Source organism: Protopterus annectens, chromosome 12.part0 (genome assembly GCF_019279795.1).
Source record: "Protopterus annectens isolate FY-2018-M chromosome 12.part0, PAN1.0, whole genome shotgun sequence".
Taxonomy (NCBI): domain Eukaryota; kingdom Metazoa; phylum Chordata; order Ceratodontiformes; family Protopteridae; genus Protopterus; species Protopterus annectens.
Genome location: NC_056746.1, coordinates 575,107,485 through 575,128,521, shown reverse-complemented (window position 1 = coordinate 575,128,521; position 21,037 = coordinate 575,107,485). Strand labels below are relative to the sequence as shown.

General features: G+C 38.1%; 1 protein-coding gene across 1 annotated transcript in view; it reads left to right on the top strand.

Moving 5' to 3' along the window:
- The window catches only part of TECPR1 (tectonin beta-propeller repeat containing 1), a gene marked incomplete in the record, with an annotated part of 1,181,271 nt that overhangs the window by 400,827 nt on the left and 759,407 nt on the right, over positions 1-21,037 (top strand). Inside the window, 1 exon segment of the mRNA XM_044089712.1 lies at positions 5,727-6,226. Coding sequence (XP_043945647.1) covers positions 5,727-6,226 — 500 coding nt within the window.

Genomic DNA, 21,037 nt, shown 5'->3' with positions numbered 1-21,037 from the left:
AGTTTGTCACAGGTAAGAAGGCTGGCCATAGTTTCTTAGAGCAGTTTGCCCTTACTAGTCAGTTGATTAAACAACAAAATCAACCATTTCAGAATGCTTCCCAGATTAAGCACCTGTTCCAGTTATATGATCTTCATGTCTTATTTCTTGCTTTGATTATTACATTATCTACAGTTTTCAGGTAAGCGAATGAATTTACACTGCTTAAACCTACTGCAGATCTTGTCTTCATGATTTATGTTAGGGATCTCACTGCAGGATCTGCACTGTCGGTATTTCAATTTTCTTTTTATTCTGTCTTACTATTCTTCTTCCATCCTGTGCACAACATCGGCAACTCTGACCAGGACATCTTTGTTCTGTGCAGTCTGAGTGCAAATCTTGAACATCCCCCTTCCTGAGTGGGGGATGCAGACATTTGAGAGCAGCCTTTAATTGTCCTCAAGCCAGGCAGACTGCAATGTAGTCATATTCTAAGTTTCAGTGCAGGTATTTTTGTGTTGGTCTCTTCCTAGCCTTGCAAAGACAATATGTATGCTGCAGTAGCTCGAGAAACACAATTATTTATACATGCCTGATCGCATCTACAGCACAGTCTGATTGCTTGTTAAGCCAAGCACACTTCTCAGTCCTGATCTACTGCTTATTACCCAGCTTCTACTGGGAAGAAGCAAAAGGAAAACTAGGCATCATCATCTCTCTCCCTCTCTCTGGAGGTAGACCAGCTGACTTCAGCCAGGTACACCCCCTCCAATGGCCCTTCCAGTTCCTGAGCTGCTGACTGAACCTGGATCATCTGTGTTATAGTCAGAGCTCCATGGAACCAGTACAGTAGTGCTCTTAACTTTGTACTTTCTGTATATCACTTTGCTTTGTAGTTGATGGATGCGCATTTTCCATAAATTTATTTTTCAAAAGTGGTGTTTTAACTTTGTACTTTCTGTACATCTCTTTGCTGTGTAGTTGGTGGAAGTGCATTTCCCGTGAATTCCTTTTCATAAGTGTCACTAACTTAGTGACATTCTAGCAGAGGTTCCAAAAATTCTTCTGGGAACACATGACTACCATACTTTTTCCTTTACATGTACAGCCACTTAAATTATGTGGATCAGTGAATTAGGGATAGTCAGACCCTATTTTTTTTTAATAACATCTTACATTTGTATAAAGAAAACATCTGATTTTGTCTCATTGTAGTTACTCTGTCTGCTGATCAATGATGCTAAAGCAAATAAATGAAGTTTTTTGTAAGACTGTTATAACGTACAGATTTACTGCAAAGTATACTTCAAAGTAACAACAGCAACAAAAAACTATTCCAAACCTAAGTGTACATAGCCTTAAAGATATAAAATTATCCACAAAAATAGATGTTGCTACTCCAGAAGAATTAATTGTACAAATCTCAGTTAAGTGCTTTCTTCAAGTAAATTTGACTTCATCAGAACTTGACTTTAAAACACATCATTCATTAAAAAGTATAAATCACATCAAGTGTTATGTCATGCGACCAAGAATAATTGAAAAACAATTAAAATTACATGTATAAAAGTTATAAGTACAAACTATGTGGAAAAAATGTAAAAGAAATTACATTTACATATATTCAAATAATGTCTTATGACAAAAATAATTAAAAAATCTGTTTGAAGTTTTAGTATATATTTAATATTGAGATATTCACTGAGACCTGGAAAATGTTCAGCATTTAATTTGATTTTCATTTCACTTCCAAGTGTTCTGTTCTATTATTTAAAATCACCACCCATAGTATCATATTTGCCAGTGCTCAACACATAAAGAACAGAAACCTTTTAAAACTTTTTACAGTTCCTAGATGTTAATAATTGTTAGAACAATGCATTGTTATATATTTTTTTAAATTTAGCCACATAAGCTTGTTCAATAATCTTGTATTTTTTATGTGCAGAGCAGTGAAGCATTGCATTTCCCTGATAAAATTATAAGGTTGATTAGAAGGATATGTGAGGGATTGAAGAAAAATTAAAGTGGGCAGTAATTTCTGCTTGAGCAGAGGAACCAAGCAGGGGTGTCCTCTGATCCCTTTGTTATTTGCATTATATTTAGAACCATTGGCAAAGAAAATAAGGGACTCAGAAATCCAAGGATATAATTGGTTTAGCAGTCAAGAAAAGCTGCCTCTATTTGCAGGTGATGTTATTTTATACCTGACAAAACCAGAAAGGGACATTACAGTGTTGTGGATTGTCTTTTCTGGATACAAAATTAATGAAGCTAAAACAAAGGCAATAGTGGTAAATTATGTACCCACACACTAGTTGGTTCAGGAATATCTATATTTATGGAGACATAATAAAATTAAGTATTTAGAAGTATGGATTAAAATGATTTTGGTATGATTCTGCTGTGGCAGCTAAGGATATGTGGGAAGAGACTAAACAAAAGATAACACAAAAACTGAGAAAATGGAGTCTCTGTTATATGGATATTGATAGTAAAATACAGGTAGTTAAAATGTTTTCAGTCCCTTTAGTCTTATACACAGGTCAGGCATATTTTTATCAACCAGAGGAGAAGTTGTGGATAGCAATTAATAAAGTGCTGAAGGATTTTGTTTAGGAGGGGAGGATGGCAAGAGTTAAGGGGGATAAGCTGATTCTTCCAGTAGAACAAGGTGGATTGGGCTTACTCAATTTGAAGGTATATTTCAGAGCAACACAGTTAAGGCTCTTATACATAGCACAAGCAAAAAATTATCATTCAAAGTGGAACAAGATGATGATAAAACAGGGGGATGCTCAAGAAACAAGGAGAGACTGGGATTTTGGATGCAGTCCTTTAAGGAAAATAACAATAATCGTACAGGACAGTATATTCATAAAATAGCAGCAAGTATTCTAAGAACTAAGCAACATGGGAATGGAGAAAGGAGATTCTGCCAATAGTGATGACTGCATTTAGGGATACAGACAATAGCAAAAAGGGGGCTGGAATTTATTGTAGAAAACTGGCAAAGGAACTATGTATTGGGAGCAAATAACTAAAGAGGGAAAGGTAATAGAATGGGAAGATGCCAAGAATTTATTTGGACTGCATGTTAGAGATTGTTTTCACTATCAATATTTGAAATCAGAGTATATGCAAAGAGAAAGAAAAAGGGTCCTAAATGAAAGACCAGGACTGGTAGGGTTTTTAGTAGAATCTAAAACAGAATTTGCCATTAGAAAAAGGAATAATTAGTAGAGCATATTAAAAAAAATTGCATGATAACTGTAAGAATCAATCTGAGGAGATTAGAAAGGATTGGGAAGAGAGTCTGTATAAGCAATTCACAAAGAAACAATGAGTGGCTATATGTATGTCTCCCAAATATGCAACAAAGTCTGGAAGATTTAGGATCTTTGCTTGGAAGTGTTTTACATAGGTTTTTTTTATACCCCGAATGGACTCAGGTATTCAGCAAATGTTGGAGGTATGATGGGGAAGAAAGAGGTAACTGGGAACATATTTTCAGGGAGTGTAATGAGTTAGCAGACTTTAAAGATTCCTTGCAGACTGCTTTGTCAGAGATGCTGGGTGAGCAAATTGGTGTAACTAAGGAAATTATTTTTGAGCTTTGATACAGAATCAGAATTGCCTAGAAATAATTGTAAGGCCTTGCGGAGTCTAATTATGGTGGCTGCCAGAAAAACAATTACTAGAAAATGGAAATCAAAGTCTAAACCAACTTTACTAGAGGTAGTGAATATAGTAACAGAGATAACACAACTGGAATTGGGATATTTAGAAAAGGGTAGGAGCAAATTACATATGAAAAAATTGGAATTGGGGGAACAGTACATGCAGAGGAGGAACAAGATTTAAAGGAAGGCAGGATTTGAATGAGCTATGTAATGTTTGATAATGACTGGTTAGATTATAAGTGATGTATAATGTTTACAACTGTATTTGTGTCAACATAGTTTGTAATGTCTAATTGTTTGCAACTAGAATTGTGTAAGGATAGATTGTTTTCATTTATATAAATGTATGATTGCCTATGGTCATACATGAAAATTTAATAAAGATGTTTCTTGTATAAAAAAAATAATTCTGCCTTTAAGCCCATATGTATTCTGTAAAAGCTTGTATAAGCTGAGGCGCTAGAGAAGTTGACTGGTTTGTTTTTTTAATAAAGTGTCGGTCTTTATTATTCACTTGGCCTTTTTTGTTGTTTGGTGTAGAGTTTGTTTTCTATTTGTGGATTTTCTTTTATTTCCTAACCATGGAAGACAGTCACTCAACTGCAGAAAATAATGTTATTGTATTTTTATTACACTCTACCCAAGATTTGTCAGGTGGAACTATGACAATATTTAGGAAAGCTAGCAATAACATAGCCTTTTCAGGTCATAGTTTGCACTTATAGCTTTTATACTTGGAATTTTAAATTGTTTTCAATTATTTTTGGTCACTTGACATATCATCTAATAGTAATTTGTGCAGTTTAAAGACTCGTTTGTTTTTATGTCTCAGTTTTGAGGAAGTCAATGTCATTTGACAAAAGGACCTAACAGAGTTGTGCAATAAATTCCTTTGGAATGACAGCATCCTTTTGTGTGTTTCACCTTCTACACCATAAAGTAACAGAGAAAAGTTGTACAAGATTGTCATCATAACATCATAATATCGTATCCTTGAGGGCGCTCCTTATAAATCCATATAATTTCCTGTTGGACCTGCCCCTTGTGCCTTTTTTGATTACTTGGCTACTTTAATGAGCATCTTATTACCACACAGACATCTGTCTCATCCGTATACTTCTGGGGATGAAGTTTATGCTAGCAGTTAACAATAGTGGACAATAATGGAGAACACTGGACCACATGTAAGTGCAAATCCAGAATACTGAATAAAGTGGTTACGCAAAGTCCACTGTTCTCTGTTATTACCTGAAACTGTTACTGCCACTAACTATGATAAAAATAAAAAGCTTTTCATTATTGCTGAGCATATCTACTGGCTGTCCATCCATGGCATTAATTAGAAAAATTCTTAACAATGATTGCATGACATACACTTCAAATGTGGAACAGTGAGAAACATGGACTTTTTAATACTCAAAATGAGGAAAATTCCTCATAACGAGGTCAGTTGAGAGGTATGAGTAACAATAGTGGGTTTTCCACCCATTAATTTTAGCTTTGCCCCTGTTTATTGAGCAAAGAAGTTGAGAGTGGTGGCCAAGATGATATGCAGCAGCTCCTGGATGTTACTCCTCAACTGTAATGTTCTGAGAGCTATGGAGAAACACTGGTGTAGTGAAGTCCAGTGTTTTCCATTATCACCTACTAAAGAAGGGGAGGATAGGAAGGAACTGCAGTAGACAGAGCAATGCCAGCAGCAGAAAGATAATGACATAATTGGAAACTGCAATATGAGACTTCAGAAAATTTGACATGGGATTCTTGTACTTAGGATGGAAATTAATTCCATGAATCTGTTGTGGGAGACACTTTTAAAGGCCCAGTAGTACATTGAGCACCTGCTGTAAGTCATCTTTGTCTATTAACTGATTTGCAACAAATATGTACATTTATATTAGTGTTTAGGATTACAAAAGGATCGTCAGTAAAGACCATAAATATAATCTGAAATAAATCAGTCAGTATCTTCAGCTTGTAGATTACAGATGTGATTGAAATTAATATTTTTCCACTTAGAGAGTTAAATAGCATTATGCTGATTGTTGTTTTGTTTTCTAGTGCTGGCTGTTTCTTTGGAGAAGAGGTTCAAGTTCCCACACACAATAACTCTGAATTCTCTGAGCCTGACAGATTGTCTGGGAATTCTGCTGATGCAGACAGTGCAGCAGAAAGCAGCCAGCTTGGTGCACATTGTCAGATAACCGAAGCAAGTAACAGCTCTGTTTTACAGGAAATGGAAGAACAAAGCACATCTGGTTTTAACAGAGATGTAAAAGATAGTGAGCAGATGCTGACTGAACAACGGCAGCCATCCTCACAGCAGGAGCCTCAAGTAGTGATGCATAAGTGGTCCAATGTCAACCTGGCAGATTTTCAGCCTCACACAGAAACTTATGCTAAGGATCCTTTAGAAACCTCCAGCCTGTCTTCTATAGCAGTGTATCCTGTTGGAACTGAAGATCGTTATGTGGAAGAACATTCTTACTGGGCCTGGCTGAGCTGTAGTGGATGTGAAATAGACTGCCATACTCCTCTGAAATGGTTCACAGCACAACAAGGTATCTCTTTATAGTACTGAGCATGTGTAAGGGAACTATAGTCGAAATATCTGAAATGCTGAATTCTTCTTTTTATGAATACAATGAATAGAGTACACCACTTTAAGCATGTTGTCAGTCACTTTGCTAGAACAGTGCCAATGCTGTGAACTTCTGATGGAGAAGTATACAGCTGTCCTCTCTCAAGTCTAAAAAGGGAACTTGGGCAAATATTTATGGTTCTTCTGAATATCTGTGCCCAGTTTCATGAGCTTATTTTTTATTTATTTGTTTATCAATTTATTTTTATATCATTGAATTTTTTGATTTGATAGTAGCTGTGTAAAAGTTGATTATCACAATATGGGGTGACTGTGGAGTTTACAACTCGCTGAAATCCTTGTATATCCGAGAATTGTGTTCAACTACAGACATACTTTTCCATTTAAAGGAAAGATGCCAGCAGGTAGCCATCCTCTACTTACCTACAGATTCACTTTTTTATGTATATGTTGTTAGGAATAGCAGCACCAACCCTTTTGTATCATTCTTCTCTCTGCTCACATGTAGTTCTCCAGACCTTAGAGGAAGTTAGGCTGTAGTAAACATCCTCATTGTGGCTACTGCCTGGGCATGAGTTGGAGCTTCCTTGTCTGAAGTCCTTTTTTATGACGTGAGTGAGACCCTGTTTCATTGGCACTGCTGCCATTGTTTAATGTGTGTAGTGTTGCAGGCTTACATTGTTGATGCTGAGAAAGTGGCTGCCATATTGTTGGAGGATGCTTGTTTAATTCCATTCACTGCATCAGACATCATAGCTTAGGTAGTAGCATTGTGTGCATGCGGGTGGACTATTACTTTTTTAGGTCCTAGCTACCCTTTCCTAACACAGAAACTGCATGCTCATAGACACATGCTAGACTAGAGATCTGTGAGGATCTCAAGAAGCCTATCCTTATCATAGTAATTTTTAGCCCTTATTCTTTGTGTATAAATAACCCAGAGATGAGCAGAACAAGAATATGTTGGAACATTTACATGTTTCCCATATCTATGAGAGACAAGGGTGCCAAACCAGAAGTGTATTTGCAGTTATCCATCCATTCATTCAAATTACATTTGAATTGAGTAAGAGAAGTACATTGTCTTATGTGAAATGGAAGACAGTTGTATAGAAGAAAAGTTGTCTGTGATACACACCTGTCCCTCCACATGTTCTGTTTATGGTGCATAAGAAATTCAGATCACTTGAGCAGATTTATTTGCCACCGTTGGACTTGTGAATGTGAAAGAGGTCTGACAGAATAGGATCTGTTGATCCTGTTTACATGAGGCAGAGGTCACCTCTCAGTAGCTTGTATAATTCTAAAAAGAGGGACAAGTCTTTGAGACAGTCAGCATAGTTTTTTATGGTTTAGGTCCTTTCTTTTCTTAGTGAGGTAGCATTGTGGTCATTCTGTAAGTTGTGCTATGAAAATACAATAGTGGCTCTGTGGGGCTCAAAGAACAGTTCTTTGTCAACATACTTTCCCAGATACCTGGCTACATGTCAGTTTTCAGGAGTACATTGTCAATGTGATAGTTACAAGGGTAATAAAGGGTACCTGCTTTCTGAAGAATACAAAGAACACCTTTGCGAGGTCTAGATATGTGCTGTGTACCGATTTCCCTTTATCTGTTACTACAGTAACTTTCTGAAGACGTCAACCAATTTAAGTAGGCAGGATCTGCTCTTGACATATCCAAAGTAGCTTGGATTGAGAATCTGTAAGTTTCCTATATCCGTATTTATTAATTCCATAGTCCATTCCATAGCCTTACAGATGAAGCTGGTTGGCTTATGGGTCTATAATTACCAGGCTGAATTGAAGGCCTACATTTGTGCAAAGGAATGATAGTTGCTGTTCTTCAGTCATCTGGAATGAAGACCGTTTTGAGGCAGATATTGACTAGCTTCTGTATGGGGTATGACAAGTCATGTTTCAGGCTGACCTGTAGGCAACCTTGTATGTTGTCTGGCCAAATAGAAGGTAGTTTCCTTGGCCCCAGATAGCACCTTGAGGACTTGATCTTGGGAGATTTGGTGAGATGTAAATGCAAATATGTGATCTGAGAATACTGGAGTGGAGAGAGGGGTGAAGTTTGAGCTGAACTTGTCATAAACACAAGGTACAGCGTTTGATTCTTACCTCAAGTTATTGGCTAGACGTAAAGTGTCCTTTCAAGGCAGTTAACAAAGTATTTGCCTATAAACCTATCATTTTATTTTTGCATGCAATTAATTTTTCTTTCATTATATAGACTGTTTATGGCAGGGTTCCACCACAGGGATTTATTTTTTGAATTTGGCATTGTATTTATATTTGAGGGGATAACATGCATCTGTGTAATTAATTACATGTGCATAGAATTTGACAGTGAAAGATTTCACATAAGCAATGAGGTCATCAAGATGGAAGGTGCTTATGTCTTTATCTAGTTCTCATTCAGTTTTTATAGAGTAGCCTTCGCATAATCTCTGAATACTGAGGTATGTGAAGTTGCCTCTGGCTTCAGTCTGATGGTGAATGTGTGGTTTGATTCGATCATGTAGGAAGTTTCATTTGATGGGAAGCAAAGCTGGCCCATATTGGCAAAGATCAAATCCAGAATTTTTCAACCTTTAGTTGAGATGCAGACTAACTGTTCCAGAGAGTTTATATTGATGAAATCCAAAATTTTCTGGGAATACATATTTGAGGATGTACAAGTCTCCAAGTTTATGGAGGGGTAGTTGAAGTCTCCTAAGAGACTGATGTTTGGCTTAATACAAAGGGACTGGATACTAGTTAGATGGGAGGTGTGGGCTGAGGGGGACATAGAGGGGGTCCTATAGTTATCTATGATATAGTAAGAGATTTAGTTAACAAGTTGGATGTAGAGGAGTTCCAGGTCATTATCTTGTCTAACCAGTCTTGAGGTGAATTTTTTTTAAGAATGTGCAGGCACCACCAAATGACCGCTGATGTATTGGTCTGAACATGTGATAGGCACTGAAACCCTACATTGAGTGCTTTCACTGGTCTTGAGCCAGGTCTCTGTGATGATGTATATGCAAATGTTTTCTAGGGCAAGGAGTGCTTGTAGGAAGTGGAGTTTTTTGTTAAGGCTCTTAACATTGAGCAACAATCTCCACATTGTCTCAGGCTGACAATTTCAACTAGGCTGGCTGTAGAGATGATTGGAAAGTGCATATCCATGGTTCTAGGTGCTTACTAATGTGGGATGTAGCGGGAGTTGCCACAGTGAGTTTTGGAGTTGATTTACTGGAGGTGCTGTTTATTTAAAACAAATGATTTAAGTTTACAGATGAAGAACAATGTGCAACCAAACACAGACCAGAGCCTCTTTGTCCCTTCAATGCAGTGGTAAGTTTCATCACACAGCACCGATAACTGTTAGTATTCACTTGTTTTTCTTATTGATTTATTTAATTTATAATTCTTTGTTTATTACATTTGTTAACTGGGAAAGTCTAGCTGGTAAAGAATCGTTTTAAGTGGAGTCCCCTTCTTTATGTATATTTTTGCTGTTGTATGTGTTCCTTAAAGTAATTTTATAATGTTAGGATATACATTGCAGCATTTGATGAGTCATGTGGACAATGCTTTTTTTTACACATGTCTACAGTTGTGTGTTTGTGATTTTTTTTTTAATGAAGAGCTTTATAAACTTTTTATTAACCCACATGGCCCAAATAAGCTTAGCATTTACTACTGTGACGTTATTTGGGGGTAACGTGTGTTGCATCCATAGACTTTAATGGGGCACCTTCATACATACACAGCAGTGCTCCCACTGAAGTCTGTAGACGCAACACATATTTTTCTTGTGGTAACGCTGCTTAGGTTAAAATGTACTGTTTTTCTTCAGTGATGTCAGTGTTCGGAAATCGTATTCTTTAAAAGTTTTTCTTGTTGAAATACAACAAGAAAATGCTCCTTAATGGGTAAAGTTGTTGTTTGGTAAGATTAGAAAACTTTGGATAATCATTGTAATATCATAGGATCATAGGATATTACTAGGCTATTCACCCGGAGGTCATTTTAAGCCTAGCCATTTCATCCCAATGTAATACCATAGAAATGCTAGTCATTACCCAAGATTGTATTTAGTGATGACTCCCCATGTCCAGGAGGGTTGTGGGCTCTATCCCTGGTAAGAATTTACGGTGCCCCATCCACTTGTCTAGGTTCCTCTTAAATAGTGTTCATAGATGTTCTCTGCGTCACATGAATTGCTAGCCTATTCCAAAGATGCAGCAGTCAGTCGCAGGGAGATAAATCTGTCCCTCCAGCTTGTCCTATTTAAGTTATAGGCCATATTTAAGTCCCTGGAATGGGTAGCCGAAGCCCCGTTTGATTTATGGATATGCAAGTTCATTAGATTTGGGTCTTGGATTGCTGTGTAAGCCAGACATAAGTTTCCCTTAAGAAGTCTGTATGATACGGAGTATAATGACAGGGACTTTAGTTGGTGTGTGTAAGACACATGCTGGAGTCCCTTGATCTTCTTTGTTAGACACCTCTGAGCTCTTGAGAGCTCTCCAGTTGCTGCTGGTTCTTAGTATGGTACATGCTATACAGGGCATTGTACTCAATTATGGGCTGGATAAGTGCCTGAGTGATGCCTTTATTAATTGTATGCTACATAGAAAGCTTTTCTTACTACAGTAGACACATGGTGGTTGAAGTAAGATCACCGTCAACTTGTAATTCCAGGTCCCTTACCACATCATGGGTACTTAGGATATTGTTGTTGATTTGATAGTGTGAGGGGACATTGCATGCTCCTAAGGGAATGATGATGCATTTCTTTGCATTCAGTTTGAGACTGTGACTAATACAGCAGTCGTTCATCTGCTTGAGACTTTCCTGCAGTATACTGACATCATTCAGGGATTCAGTGATTGCACTTAGTGTGCAGTCATCTGCAAACTTGGTCAGCCACAACCCCTTAGTTTTGACCTGAACTTTTAAGAAGTATATACCAAACAGTAGGGGCCCCAGCACTGATCTCTGTGACACCCCACTGGTAACAGGTCTGCTGGTTAATTTGGAGTCACCCACTTTGATAGTTTGTATCTGGTTTGTGAGCCAGTTGGCAACCCATCTTACAACAAAGTGGGGTTTACATTTAGTTTGCTAAGTTTATTGGTAATGCCTGAATGTGGCATTGTGTCGAAAGCCTGTGCAAGGTTGAGGTCTGCTGTGTGCACAGATTTGCCCTCATCAATGGCCTTGGTCACATTTTCAAAGAAATACACTAGATTTAACAGGCAAGATCTGCCTTAACAAAGCCAAGTTGGGTAGGATCCAGGGTTTGGAGGTCGTCTATGTCTTTATGAGATTCATAATGATGCGTTCCGTGGCCTTATAGATGAGGCTGGTCAGGCTTATGAGTCTTTTGCTAGGTCACCTTTGTGGAGGGGAATAACTGTTGCTGTTCTCCATTCCACAGGAATAAAGCCTGTGGTCAGGCTATAATTGAAAAGGATACTTCGTGGTGATGCTAGTTCATGTTTTAGCCTGTTCTGAAGACAGCCTGGGATGTTGTCTGGTCCCATAGAGGCTGTGTTTTTTGCCTTTGACAAGGCTTTGAAGACCTACTCTTCAGATATGTGGGGATAGGGGAAGGTTTGTTGTAAGTTAGGCGGGGATAAGGGAGTGAAAGTTTTGCCATACCTATCCTCTCACAGGTTTGCTATCTCTGTGGGGTCAGTGTGTAGGATGCTGTTGGCCACTAGTTCTGCACATGCTTGGGTCCTACCCTTTAGGTTACGTATGCAGCTGTAAAAGGCCTTATGGTTATCCTCGGCTGTACTTGCTAAGTTTCTGTCAAAGGAGCTGTTGGAGGATTTGACAAGTTGTCTTATTTGCCTGTTGAGGCTGAGGAGGGAGCTTTTCCATTGTTGGGACCTTGCCTTTGTTTTCTTGGACAGCAACTGTTTGCTTTTATTGCAGTTTGTTGATGCTGGATGCCCACCATGGCAGCTTGGTTTTGCTTGGGGCTCTGGCTTTGATTCTTTCTGGTGCAGCTGAGTTTGTACACTTATCCAAGTGGTTGTACAGATCTTTAGTGTAAGCTTCAGTGTATTTATATTGATTTTGAAAGGCTTTTTATTTATGGGAGGACAAGAATAAGGACTGGGAATGTCTTTTGTATTGACGATTTCTTGACTTGAAAGCAGTGATTTGTTCAGTTTTTGCTTCCTATACATGTAGGATATTTTTACTTTATTTATTTAAATTTGTTTACGGAAATTGAACACTGATCAAACAATGATCAGTTACAGGCTCAGTCCTGTTAAAAGAACTTGCATGTTTGCCCATATCTTTGGGTACTCCACTGAAACCCTATATCTACTGGAGACTCATTTGTAACTGCAGAAACACTTGAAATTAAAAAAAGTTTGAGTGTGAGACTATATCCTATTGGTCATTATGCTATTGGCTAGAAATACTGCTTTTAAATGGAGTCATAATTGGTAGATTAGTATGGTAAATATGTAGCTATTAAAGGGAGATTAAGGATAATTGCTGTTCACAGAGATACCAGTCTGTCCTGTCTTGGAGTATGTAATGCAGACTTGACATTTTTGATTTCTATTGTGGGTTTTCCTGAAAGGGTATTGAACATGACCAATGACAAGAACTTAATAACCGAGGGAGGGGGAAGTCTGGAAGAACTAAGATCATTTAGGATCCCTAAAGTAGGACATTATTTTGCCTCATTTGGTGCTCGCCAGTGTCATTCTACACTGAGGAACTGTAGGGAGTAGAATTATAGTTCATTAATTTCTTCATAAACATTTCTTCATAACAGAGGATTCTAATGTCTGTGGAGCATTTATATATGGTTAGGGATCTACTTGAAAACACTGACACGCCAAAACACCAACGACGAGAACACCGAGACCGGAAGATCGACAACTGAGATGACCGACAGTTTAAAAGCCTGACGCTGAGAACACCGGCATGTTAAGGTAAGTATGCGATAGTGACAGACTTTAGGGTTAGGGGCGGGTTAAGTGAGTTAGGGTTAGGGTGCGGGTAGGGAAAGTGTGCGATAGTGACAGACTTTAGGGTTGGGGCGGGTTAAGTGAGTTAAGTTTAGGGCACGGGTTAGGTGAGTGTGCGATAGTGATGGACCTTTGGGTTAGGGTTTGGGTTAAGGTTAGTGCATAGATAGTTGTGTATGTAAGGTTTAGTGTAGGTTTGTAAGGTTTTTGGTGTGCTTGTGTTGTGTGTTTTTTGGAAAAGTTATTTGTTTTGTTTTGTTGATTGTCGGGATTGTGGTTTGTCGGGCATGTGAAGTTTCGTGCTTTTAAATTGTCGGTCATCTCAGTTGTGGATCTTCCGGTCTCAGTGTTCTTGTCATTGGTGTTTTGGCATGTCAGTGTTTTCAAGTAGACCCATGGTTAGTGCTTTTGAGACCATGTCAGTAGTGGGTTTTGATCATGCCCAGTTGCTACTTACCATGCACTGATGGGACACTACCCCACCTAAGCATTGGAGACCTGATGTTACCTTTTGTAGGGACAAGAATTCAGGCTGGTACATTGCTCAAGTCACACATTGGTTTCAGGATGGCCCAACTGCAGTAGAGGAGGTAATAATGAGATGGAAAGTCTTCAAGGGGTTATTGTTGTTGGCTTTGCAGAGTCATACTAGGTTATTTGTGGTTTTCAGCAGTTTTCCTGGCAGAAATGGCAGAGCTTATTAGTAAATAACCATTAGTGGCAGAGCATAAGGAGGACATTGAACTTGGGATGTTAAAATTACTGCATCTGTCATGTGCAGATTTGCATTTTAAGAGTAAGGCTCTGAAGTTATCACATTTTGATAATTCTTTCAAAATGCAAGGATCATAAGCAGTGCATTTAAGGAACTTGAAGTTAAATCAGTTTACTTTTGACATCAGTAACCATGCAAATAGTAAAGCATCCAGTGATGCATTTTAATAGGAATTGTATACCTTGGAGGATAGGTTAGACAAGTGCAGTAGAGAGCAGAATTATTTCTTCAAGGGGTTGAGCTCTCAAAGTTGGAAGATGTAGTAGGCAGAGGTAACTGGTCCGACTTACCTAGAAAGAGATTTCAGAGCTGCTTGCTAAATTGAATAAATGAATGTTGTAATCACTTTGATCTCCTGTGTACTGTGTACCTTCTAGTTGTGCAGTACTGTTGCATATGCAGTATAGTATCATAATGATGTCTTTAGTGTCTGTGTGGACCTTTTCTCCCTGGCATTCTGATGAAAAGGGGTAATCATCCAGCTCGACTGTCTTGGTTAATAAACTAAATAAATAAATTCACCTGGCACACATGAGCTGCCCCTGGAGTTATACACACAGGAGGTGGTGGCTCCTCTCTGCAGTGTGTGTAGTTCTAAATGAGATTTTGAAAACTCTAATGTTCCCTTCCTCCTGGTTTGAGGCAGTTATTATGGTTATTCTGAGCCTGATGTTTCCAGGATCTTAAAAGCCTATTTTAGTACTTTACCAATAGTATAATTTACTAGTAGCCCTTATAGTACCTAAGTTGATGCCTGTGTTACTGAGGCTATTTCATATCGATCAGTGCATGGGCAGTTGTTTATATTAGGACACACCATCCTACTTTATTCAGGTGTGAGCAGAGCTTACTTGTTTAACATTCCAATGGGGTTGATTATTAAGTGTTTGCATGTTTCTAAACTATTATTCTAATTCTGTACTTTTTTCAGCATTAAACAGCTTAAGGTTAAAGCATAAAAATTTAGACACTAATGTTGGGCCTTAGAAATGTAATGTCAGTAAAAGACAACCATGGACATACAGCAAGGGAGGTACCACCCCCTGCAGCCCATGCTATGCATACATCACCCTTCTAGATACAGTTTAAGTGCCATGCAGTTCCCCCCTGATGAACATTATGCTCTTTCTTTACATCTAGTTTTCATAAGAACAACAATTGAAAAGTAGGTCTGACAGCATAGAAGTTGTCCCATGTGGGGCTTGCTACTGGGCATCCTGGTGTGTCCTAATATAAACATTCACCAGTGCATGTTTATTATGGTCAGCAGGCTTCTGATAACATTATAAGGACTGTGATTGTCATTAAGGAGGCTCAAAGATCAGGGGGTGCTTTATTGATGGTCATCCTGAATGCAGGGAAGACTTTTGATAGGGTAGACTGGAGATGTTTATTTTGAGTATTGGAATTCTTTGGGTTTCCTCCTAGGCTTATCCAGGTACTGTGGAACATTTATCAGAAGTCAGTGGCACTGTTAAATGTTAATGCTGGTCTGTTTTTCTTTTTGACTGGAAGTGGCACAGTCAGGGATGTCTGCTTTACTCCTTTGCTGTTCACACTTCATTTATTGCTTTTGGCAGTCTTCACTAGTCTTTAGTAGCACTGGGAGTAAATCAGTGGCTGGCCTCACTGGCTGTTTTTGAATGTAGTTTTTAGGAATAATCCACTACCAATCATTAGCGGACTGGAGTTCCGCTGTGGCGACCCCTAACCGGGAAAAGCCGAAAGACACAAACAAACCTGGAGCTGGTCATTGAGTTTAGCATTTCTTGGGTTATCAACAGATTAGGCTTTGGGAACAATTAGGTGACCGGACATAACTTATTAGTTGAGGCAGTTTTTCAATATTTTGATGTGCCACAAATGGAGTACTTGACCTACAGGTGCTTTACAAAGTAATTTGGGAAGTTATTAGGTAGGCGTCTTCAAGGCCAGGGAGACATTGAACGTGTGTTTTTTTTTTAATGTGAGGCAAGGCAGACTGGATGGAGTCATGATTGGTGATTATAAAAATAGCTGCTTCAGGCTAAGAACATGGTAAGGGCTGGATTCCAAGATGGCTGCACATTGAGTAACAGCTTAATTCTAGCTCTCCCAGTGTGAAAACAGAAACTTAACAGAGAAGGCCAGTAGACACTTGTGTTTATGGGTAAATGTCAGTAACTGGCTAGTAATTGTGCTGCCTGGTTGCCAGGAAAAATAATTACAGTGGACCTGGAAAAAACAGCTACAAAATGTGAGGAAGAAACACTAACTGGGGAAAGTTATGTAGCTGTTCAGAAAAAGCAATGTAATCTCCAGACATGATTTCCAGCAACATACAAGAAGATATAAGATAACTGCACACAGACTTGGTTAAAATAAATGAAACCCTGATTAAGTATATCAACACAAACAACAAAAGGTTGGGAAAAATGGAAGAAGCTTTAAACAGATATTCAGATGTGCTGGTAAAGCTGCAAAACCCAGAGGCTGAAGTGAAGAAAAGGCTGTCTGAATATGAGACTGCTGAGGTTGAGATGTTTCAAGAAATAATATAATTAGATGACAGAGCACATAGTGAAAACTTGAGATTTTCAGCTATACCAGAGAAGCTGGAAGAAACAGACCTCATTAATTTTGCGAAAGCACAAATAAGCAACTGGACTGGTATCCCACAGTAGGAATTGTTAGTTGAAAGGGCACATTATGCTTATGCTCCAAACCTGGCTATGAGAACACAACCTATACCTTTAATAGTAAAGGTGCAATCCTACCAGCAGAAGGAGTTGAGTCTGACAAACCTTTGGCAGAAGGACAAAGTACTAAAAGCAGGAGACAGCACAGTGTTTGTGGAGAATGATTACTCATTGTACAACAGGCAGAAGAGGAACAGATTTATTCCACTGCTCAGGGAATTTCGAGATGCAGGTGTGAGATTCAAACTGCTGTACCCAGTTGTCTTCAAGATATTCTTCCCTGGAGGGACAAAATCATTTTTTGATTAAATACATGCCGTGGAGGAAATATAAAAGTTTGTCCAACAAAACGTAAGCTGTGAAACAGAAGGAGATTCTGCTTTTTGTTCTTCTGGTAATACAGACTACAGAGAGACTGTACCTGTGAAACCTTATCCATTGTTTTAATGAAAAATGGAGAGAAGGAAGGGAGCACGAGAGTTGACTAAAAGAATTGAGAGTATATTGGAAATGAAGCAGACACAGGATTTGGGAGATGGAGATGAACAGAAATAAAACCAGTAACTTAATATGGGTTTACAATGCAATAATTATATTTGTGAAATATGAAGAAAATCTGGAAATATTGGACTTTTCACAATTTGCTGGACTTGTTGGTGACTCTAAAACATATGCCGTACTTCATGTTATTAATGTTCAGAAACCTGCTTTGGGGAGGGGAAGTCGAGGGAGAAAGTTAACTGTAAGTAGTACTTTTTCGTAAATAGCACTATTTTTGTGATGTGTGGTTTGGGTAGTAGCAATTCTGCAGCTGGTCTTCATGTTTCCATGGAAATAGTCTGATAAAGAGAGACTGGCTGTCTGGTTCTCATGTCTCTGGGGAGACAATCTGATAAAGAGGAACTAGCTACAATCTAGTGGAGAGCAATTGGCTGTGGAAAAAAAAAAAGAAAAGAGAAATTGGCTAGGACATAATGTTCTCTCAAAGCATTCAGGGTGTTTTCCCAGCTGGCAGAGCTGTAAAGCTAAGACAAAACCAATCATCACTTAGTAGAAGTACAGGCTGCACTATGCATTTTAGCATGCATAACCTTTCTTTTAGGTTAACTCTAGTCTGTGAGCATGGCTGTCAGTTTGGGACTTTTGTTACTATTAGGAGGGTAAAACTACAGTATTTGAAGGTGTACATAGTTATATCTGTTAGTATTAAGTTAATAGGTATTGGGGTGTGTTTGTTATTTTTGTTTGAAGGTTTTCAATAAGACAAAAGGTTCTCTATGATCTGACATAGACTCAAATGGATATGACAAGAAACAACTGTGTAAACGTTCAACCTGCCAAGCAGTATATGTATGTAACACAAAAGCTGGAACTAGAAATTTAACAAAAAAAGGTTTTATACATAAAAGGTGGGAATAATAATGTTTTAATGCTGTGATGATTTCTGTAATGTCTTTAAGTGTGAACAGTCTCACAGATAAATACAGAAAATAAAAAGTAGTGAACTATATTAAAAATGTAGAGTGCAAATAGCTATGTTACAGGAGACACACTTAGAAAGAACTGAATATGTGAATTCGATAAAGAAAGGTTTTCAGGATGGGTATTCAGTATAATACCTGGGACACATGAAAAGAGGAGAACCTATATTAATTTCAAGAGGCACCCCAATAGTGATAGAAGAGGATAATAAAGATAATAATGGCAGATTTTTAGTGGTAAGGGGCTACTGGCAAGGGAGGAGGATTACAATGGCATGTATTTATATTCCACCTAATACTGCTTTGATGGAGATTAAGAAGATTTTGTGAGAAATCAGTTTTCAACAAGGAATATTACGCATGGGTGGGGAATGGAATGTGGGTTACAGCAGTTAAGATGTGTCTGGGGGGCACACAGGGAAGGTATAACAAAAGAGGGTAGAATTTTGAAGAAATGTATGAACATATTTGGCATGAAAGATGTGAATTATGTAATAGGAGTTCAGAATGAATTTACATATTATTCCCCAAAACATAAAAACTGGGCTAGGCTAGACAGAAGTTACATTTCACAAGAACGTGTGCATTTAAATGAAGGTCTTGATACACACCCAATAACTATTTCAGATCATGCGCCAATAATAACTAAAATAAAAATACAGGGTAATGAAATAAAAATGAGACACTGGTGCTTTTCCACCTATCTCTTAAGAAGAGGTGAAAGTAAGGAATGGGTAGTGGAGATTATTCAGGAGCTAGTAGAAAGGATAGAAATTTCTTCTGAAAATATATCTAGGGAGTGGGATAAAATTAAGGTGGAATTTAGGGTGGAAAAAAAAAGAAAGGGAGCTATGGTTAAGAAGTAACAAGAGTTATTTAGAGGGACTGACAAATGTTATGGTATTGCAGAATAGGGGGAATTTCACAGAACAAGAAAAGGATTAACTGCAGAATGCTAAGCAGAAAATAAGGGGTTCCTCGATAATATGCATGAGTTTAGAAAGATTGCTGTTAAGCAATTTTTTTTTTTGATAATAACACTAGAGCACAAAAACTTTTAGCACAACAACTCAGGCAACAGAAATTAAAATTGGCTGTCGCTAAGCTTAGGGAGCCTATAACAAAGAAGGTAACAAGAGATCCTGTAGAGGTATTAGAAATATTTTGTAAATTCTGTGAAAGTGTTTATAAAGCAGGGAAATATGGAATTCAAGAAAAGATACAAATTGAAAGGTTTATGAAAGAATTAAATATGCCAAGCTTAGAGGTACATGAGGCTCAATTGCTAATGGTTAGATAGGAGGAGATGAGATAAAGAATTGTGATATATAACCAATCTACAGGAAATTCCCCAGGAATGGATGGTATTCCTGTGGAAGCTTGGAAGCTAGGTGGGAAAAACTGATAAAGATCTGGAAGGTTTTTTTAACAGTATTTTAAGAAGAGAAGAAGTACCAACATCCTGGAAGAAAGCAGTGGTAGCTGAGGGTAAAGACCCATGGGACCAAACTTCATACAGACCCATTTCAATACTAAACAATTATTATAAAGTGTTTATGTCTATAATGGCTAAAATATTGGCTAAAATAATGCCAAAATTGATAGATATGGATCATTGTGGTTTTGTGGAAGGAGGCAAACATTTGACAACATTAACAGAACATTGATGATACAGAGGGAAGCAGAATGTAAGAAAATACCATTGTTGTTGGGGAGGTCTTGATGCAGAAAAAGTGTTTGGCAGAGTAAGCTGGGGCTTTATGAGCAGGGCAATGTAAGCAGTCGCATTTCCTGAAAAAATATAAGGTTGATTAGGAGGATATATGAGGGATGGGAGGTGAAGATTAAAGTGGGTGGGGTCCTTTCTTATTATTTCTGCTTGAGCAGAGAACCAGGCAGGGATGTCCTCTTTCCCCTTTGTTATTTGCACTGTATTTAGAGTCATTGGCAAAGAAAGTAAGGAACTCAGAAATTCAATGATATAATTGGTATGGCAGTAAAGGAAAGTTGGCTCTGTTTGCAGGTGATATTATTTCATACCTAACAAAACCAGAAAGAGACATTACAGTGTTGTGGAATATTTTGAGACAGTTTCAAATTTTTTTAGGATACAAAACTAATGAAACTAAAACAAAGGCAATAGCGGTAAATTATGCACCCACATACAAATTGGTTCAGTGATATCCATATGTATGGGGACATGATAAAATGAAATATTTAGGAGTATGGATTAAAAATGTTTCTGGTGTGGCAGCTAAGGATATCTGGGAAGAGACTAAACAAAAGATAGTACAAAAACGGAGGCAATGGAAGCTTTGTTATATGGATATGAATAGTAAGATACAAGCAGTCAAAATGTTTTTAGTCCCTTTAGTCTTAAACATAGGTCAGGCATATTTTTATCAACCAGAGGAGAAGTTGTGGATAGCAATTAATAAAGAGCTGAAGGACTTTATCTGGGAGGGGAAGATGGCAAGAGTCAAGTGGGATAAGCTGATTCTTCCAGGAGAACAGGGCAGATTGGGATTAGCCAATTTGAATGGGGTATTTCAGAACTGCACAGTTAAGCTTCCTATACATAGCACAAGCAGAAAACTATAATTCAAAGTGGAAAGGGATGATGTTGAAACAGGGGGAAGCTCAGTAAACATGGAGAGACTGGGATTTTGGATGCAGGCCTTTAAGGTGAATAAACAATAATCATACAGAATATTGTATCCATAAAGTAGCAGCATGTATTCTAAGAACTAAACCAATATGGGAATGGAGAAAGGAGATTCTGCCAATAGGGATGACTGCAATTAGGGATATAGACAATCGACAAGAGGGGGCTGGAAT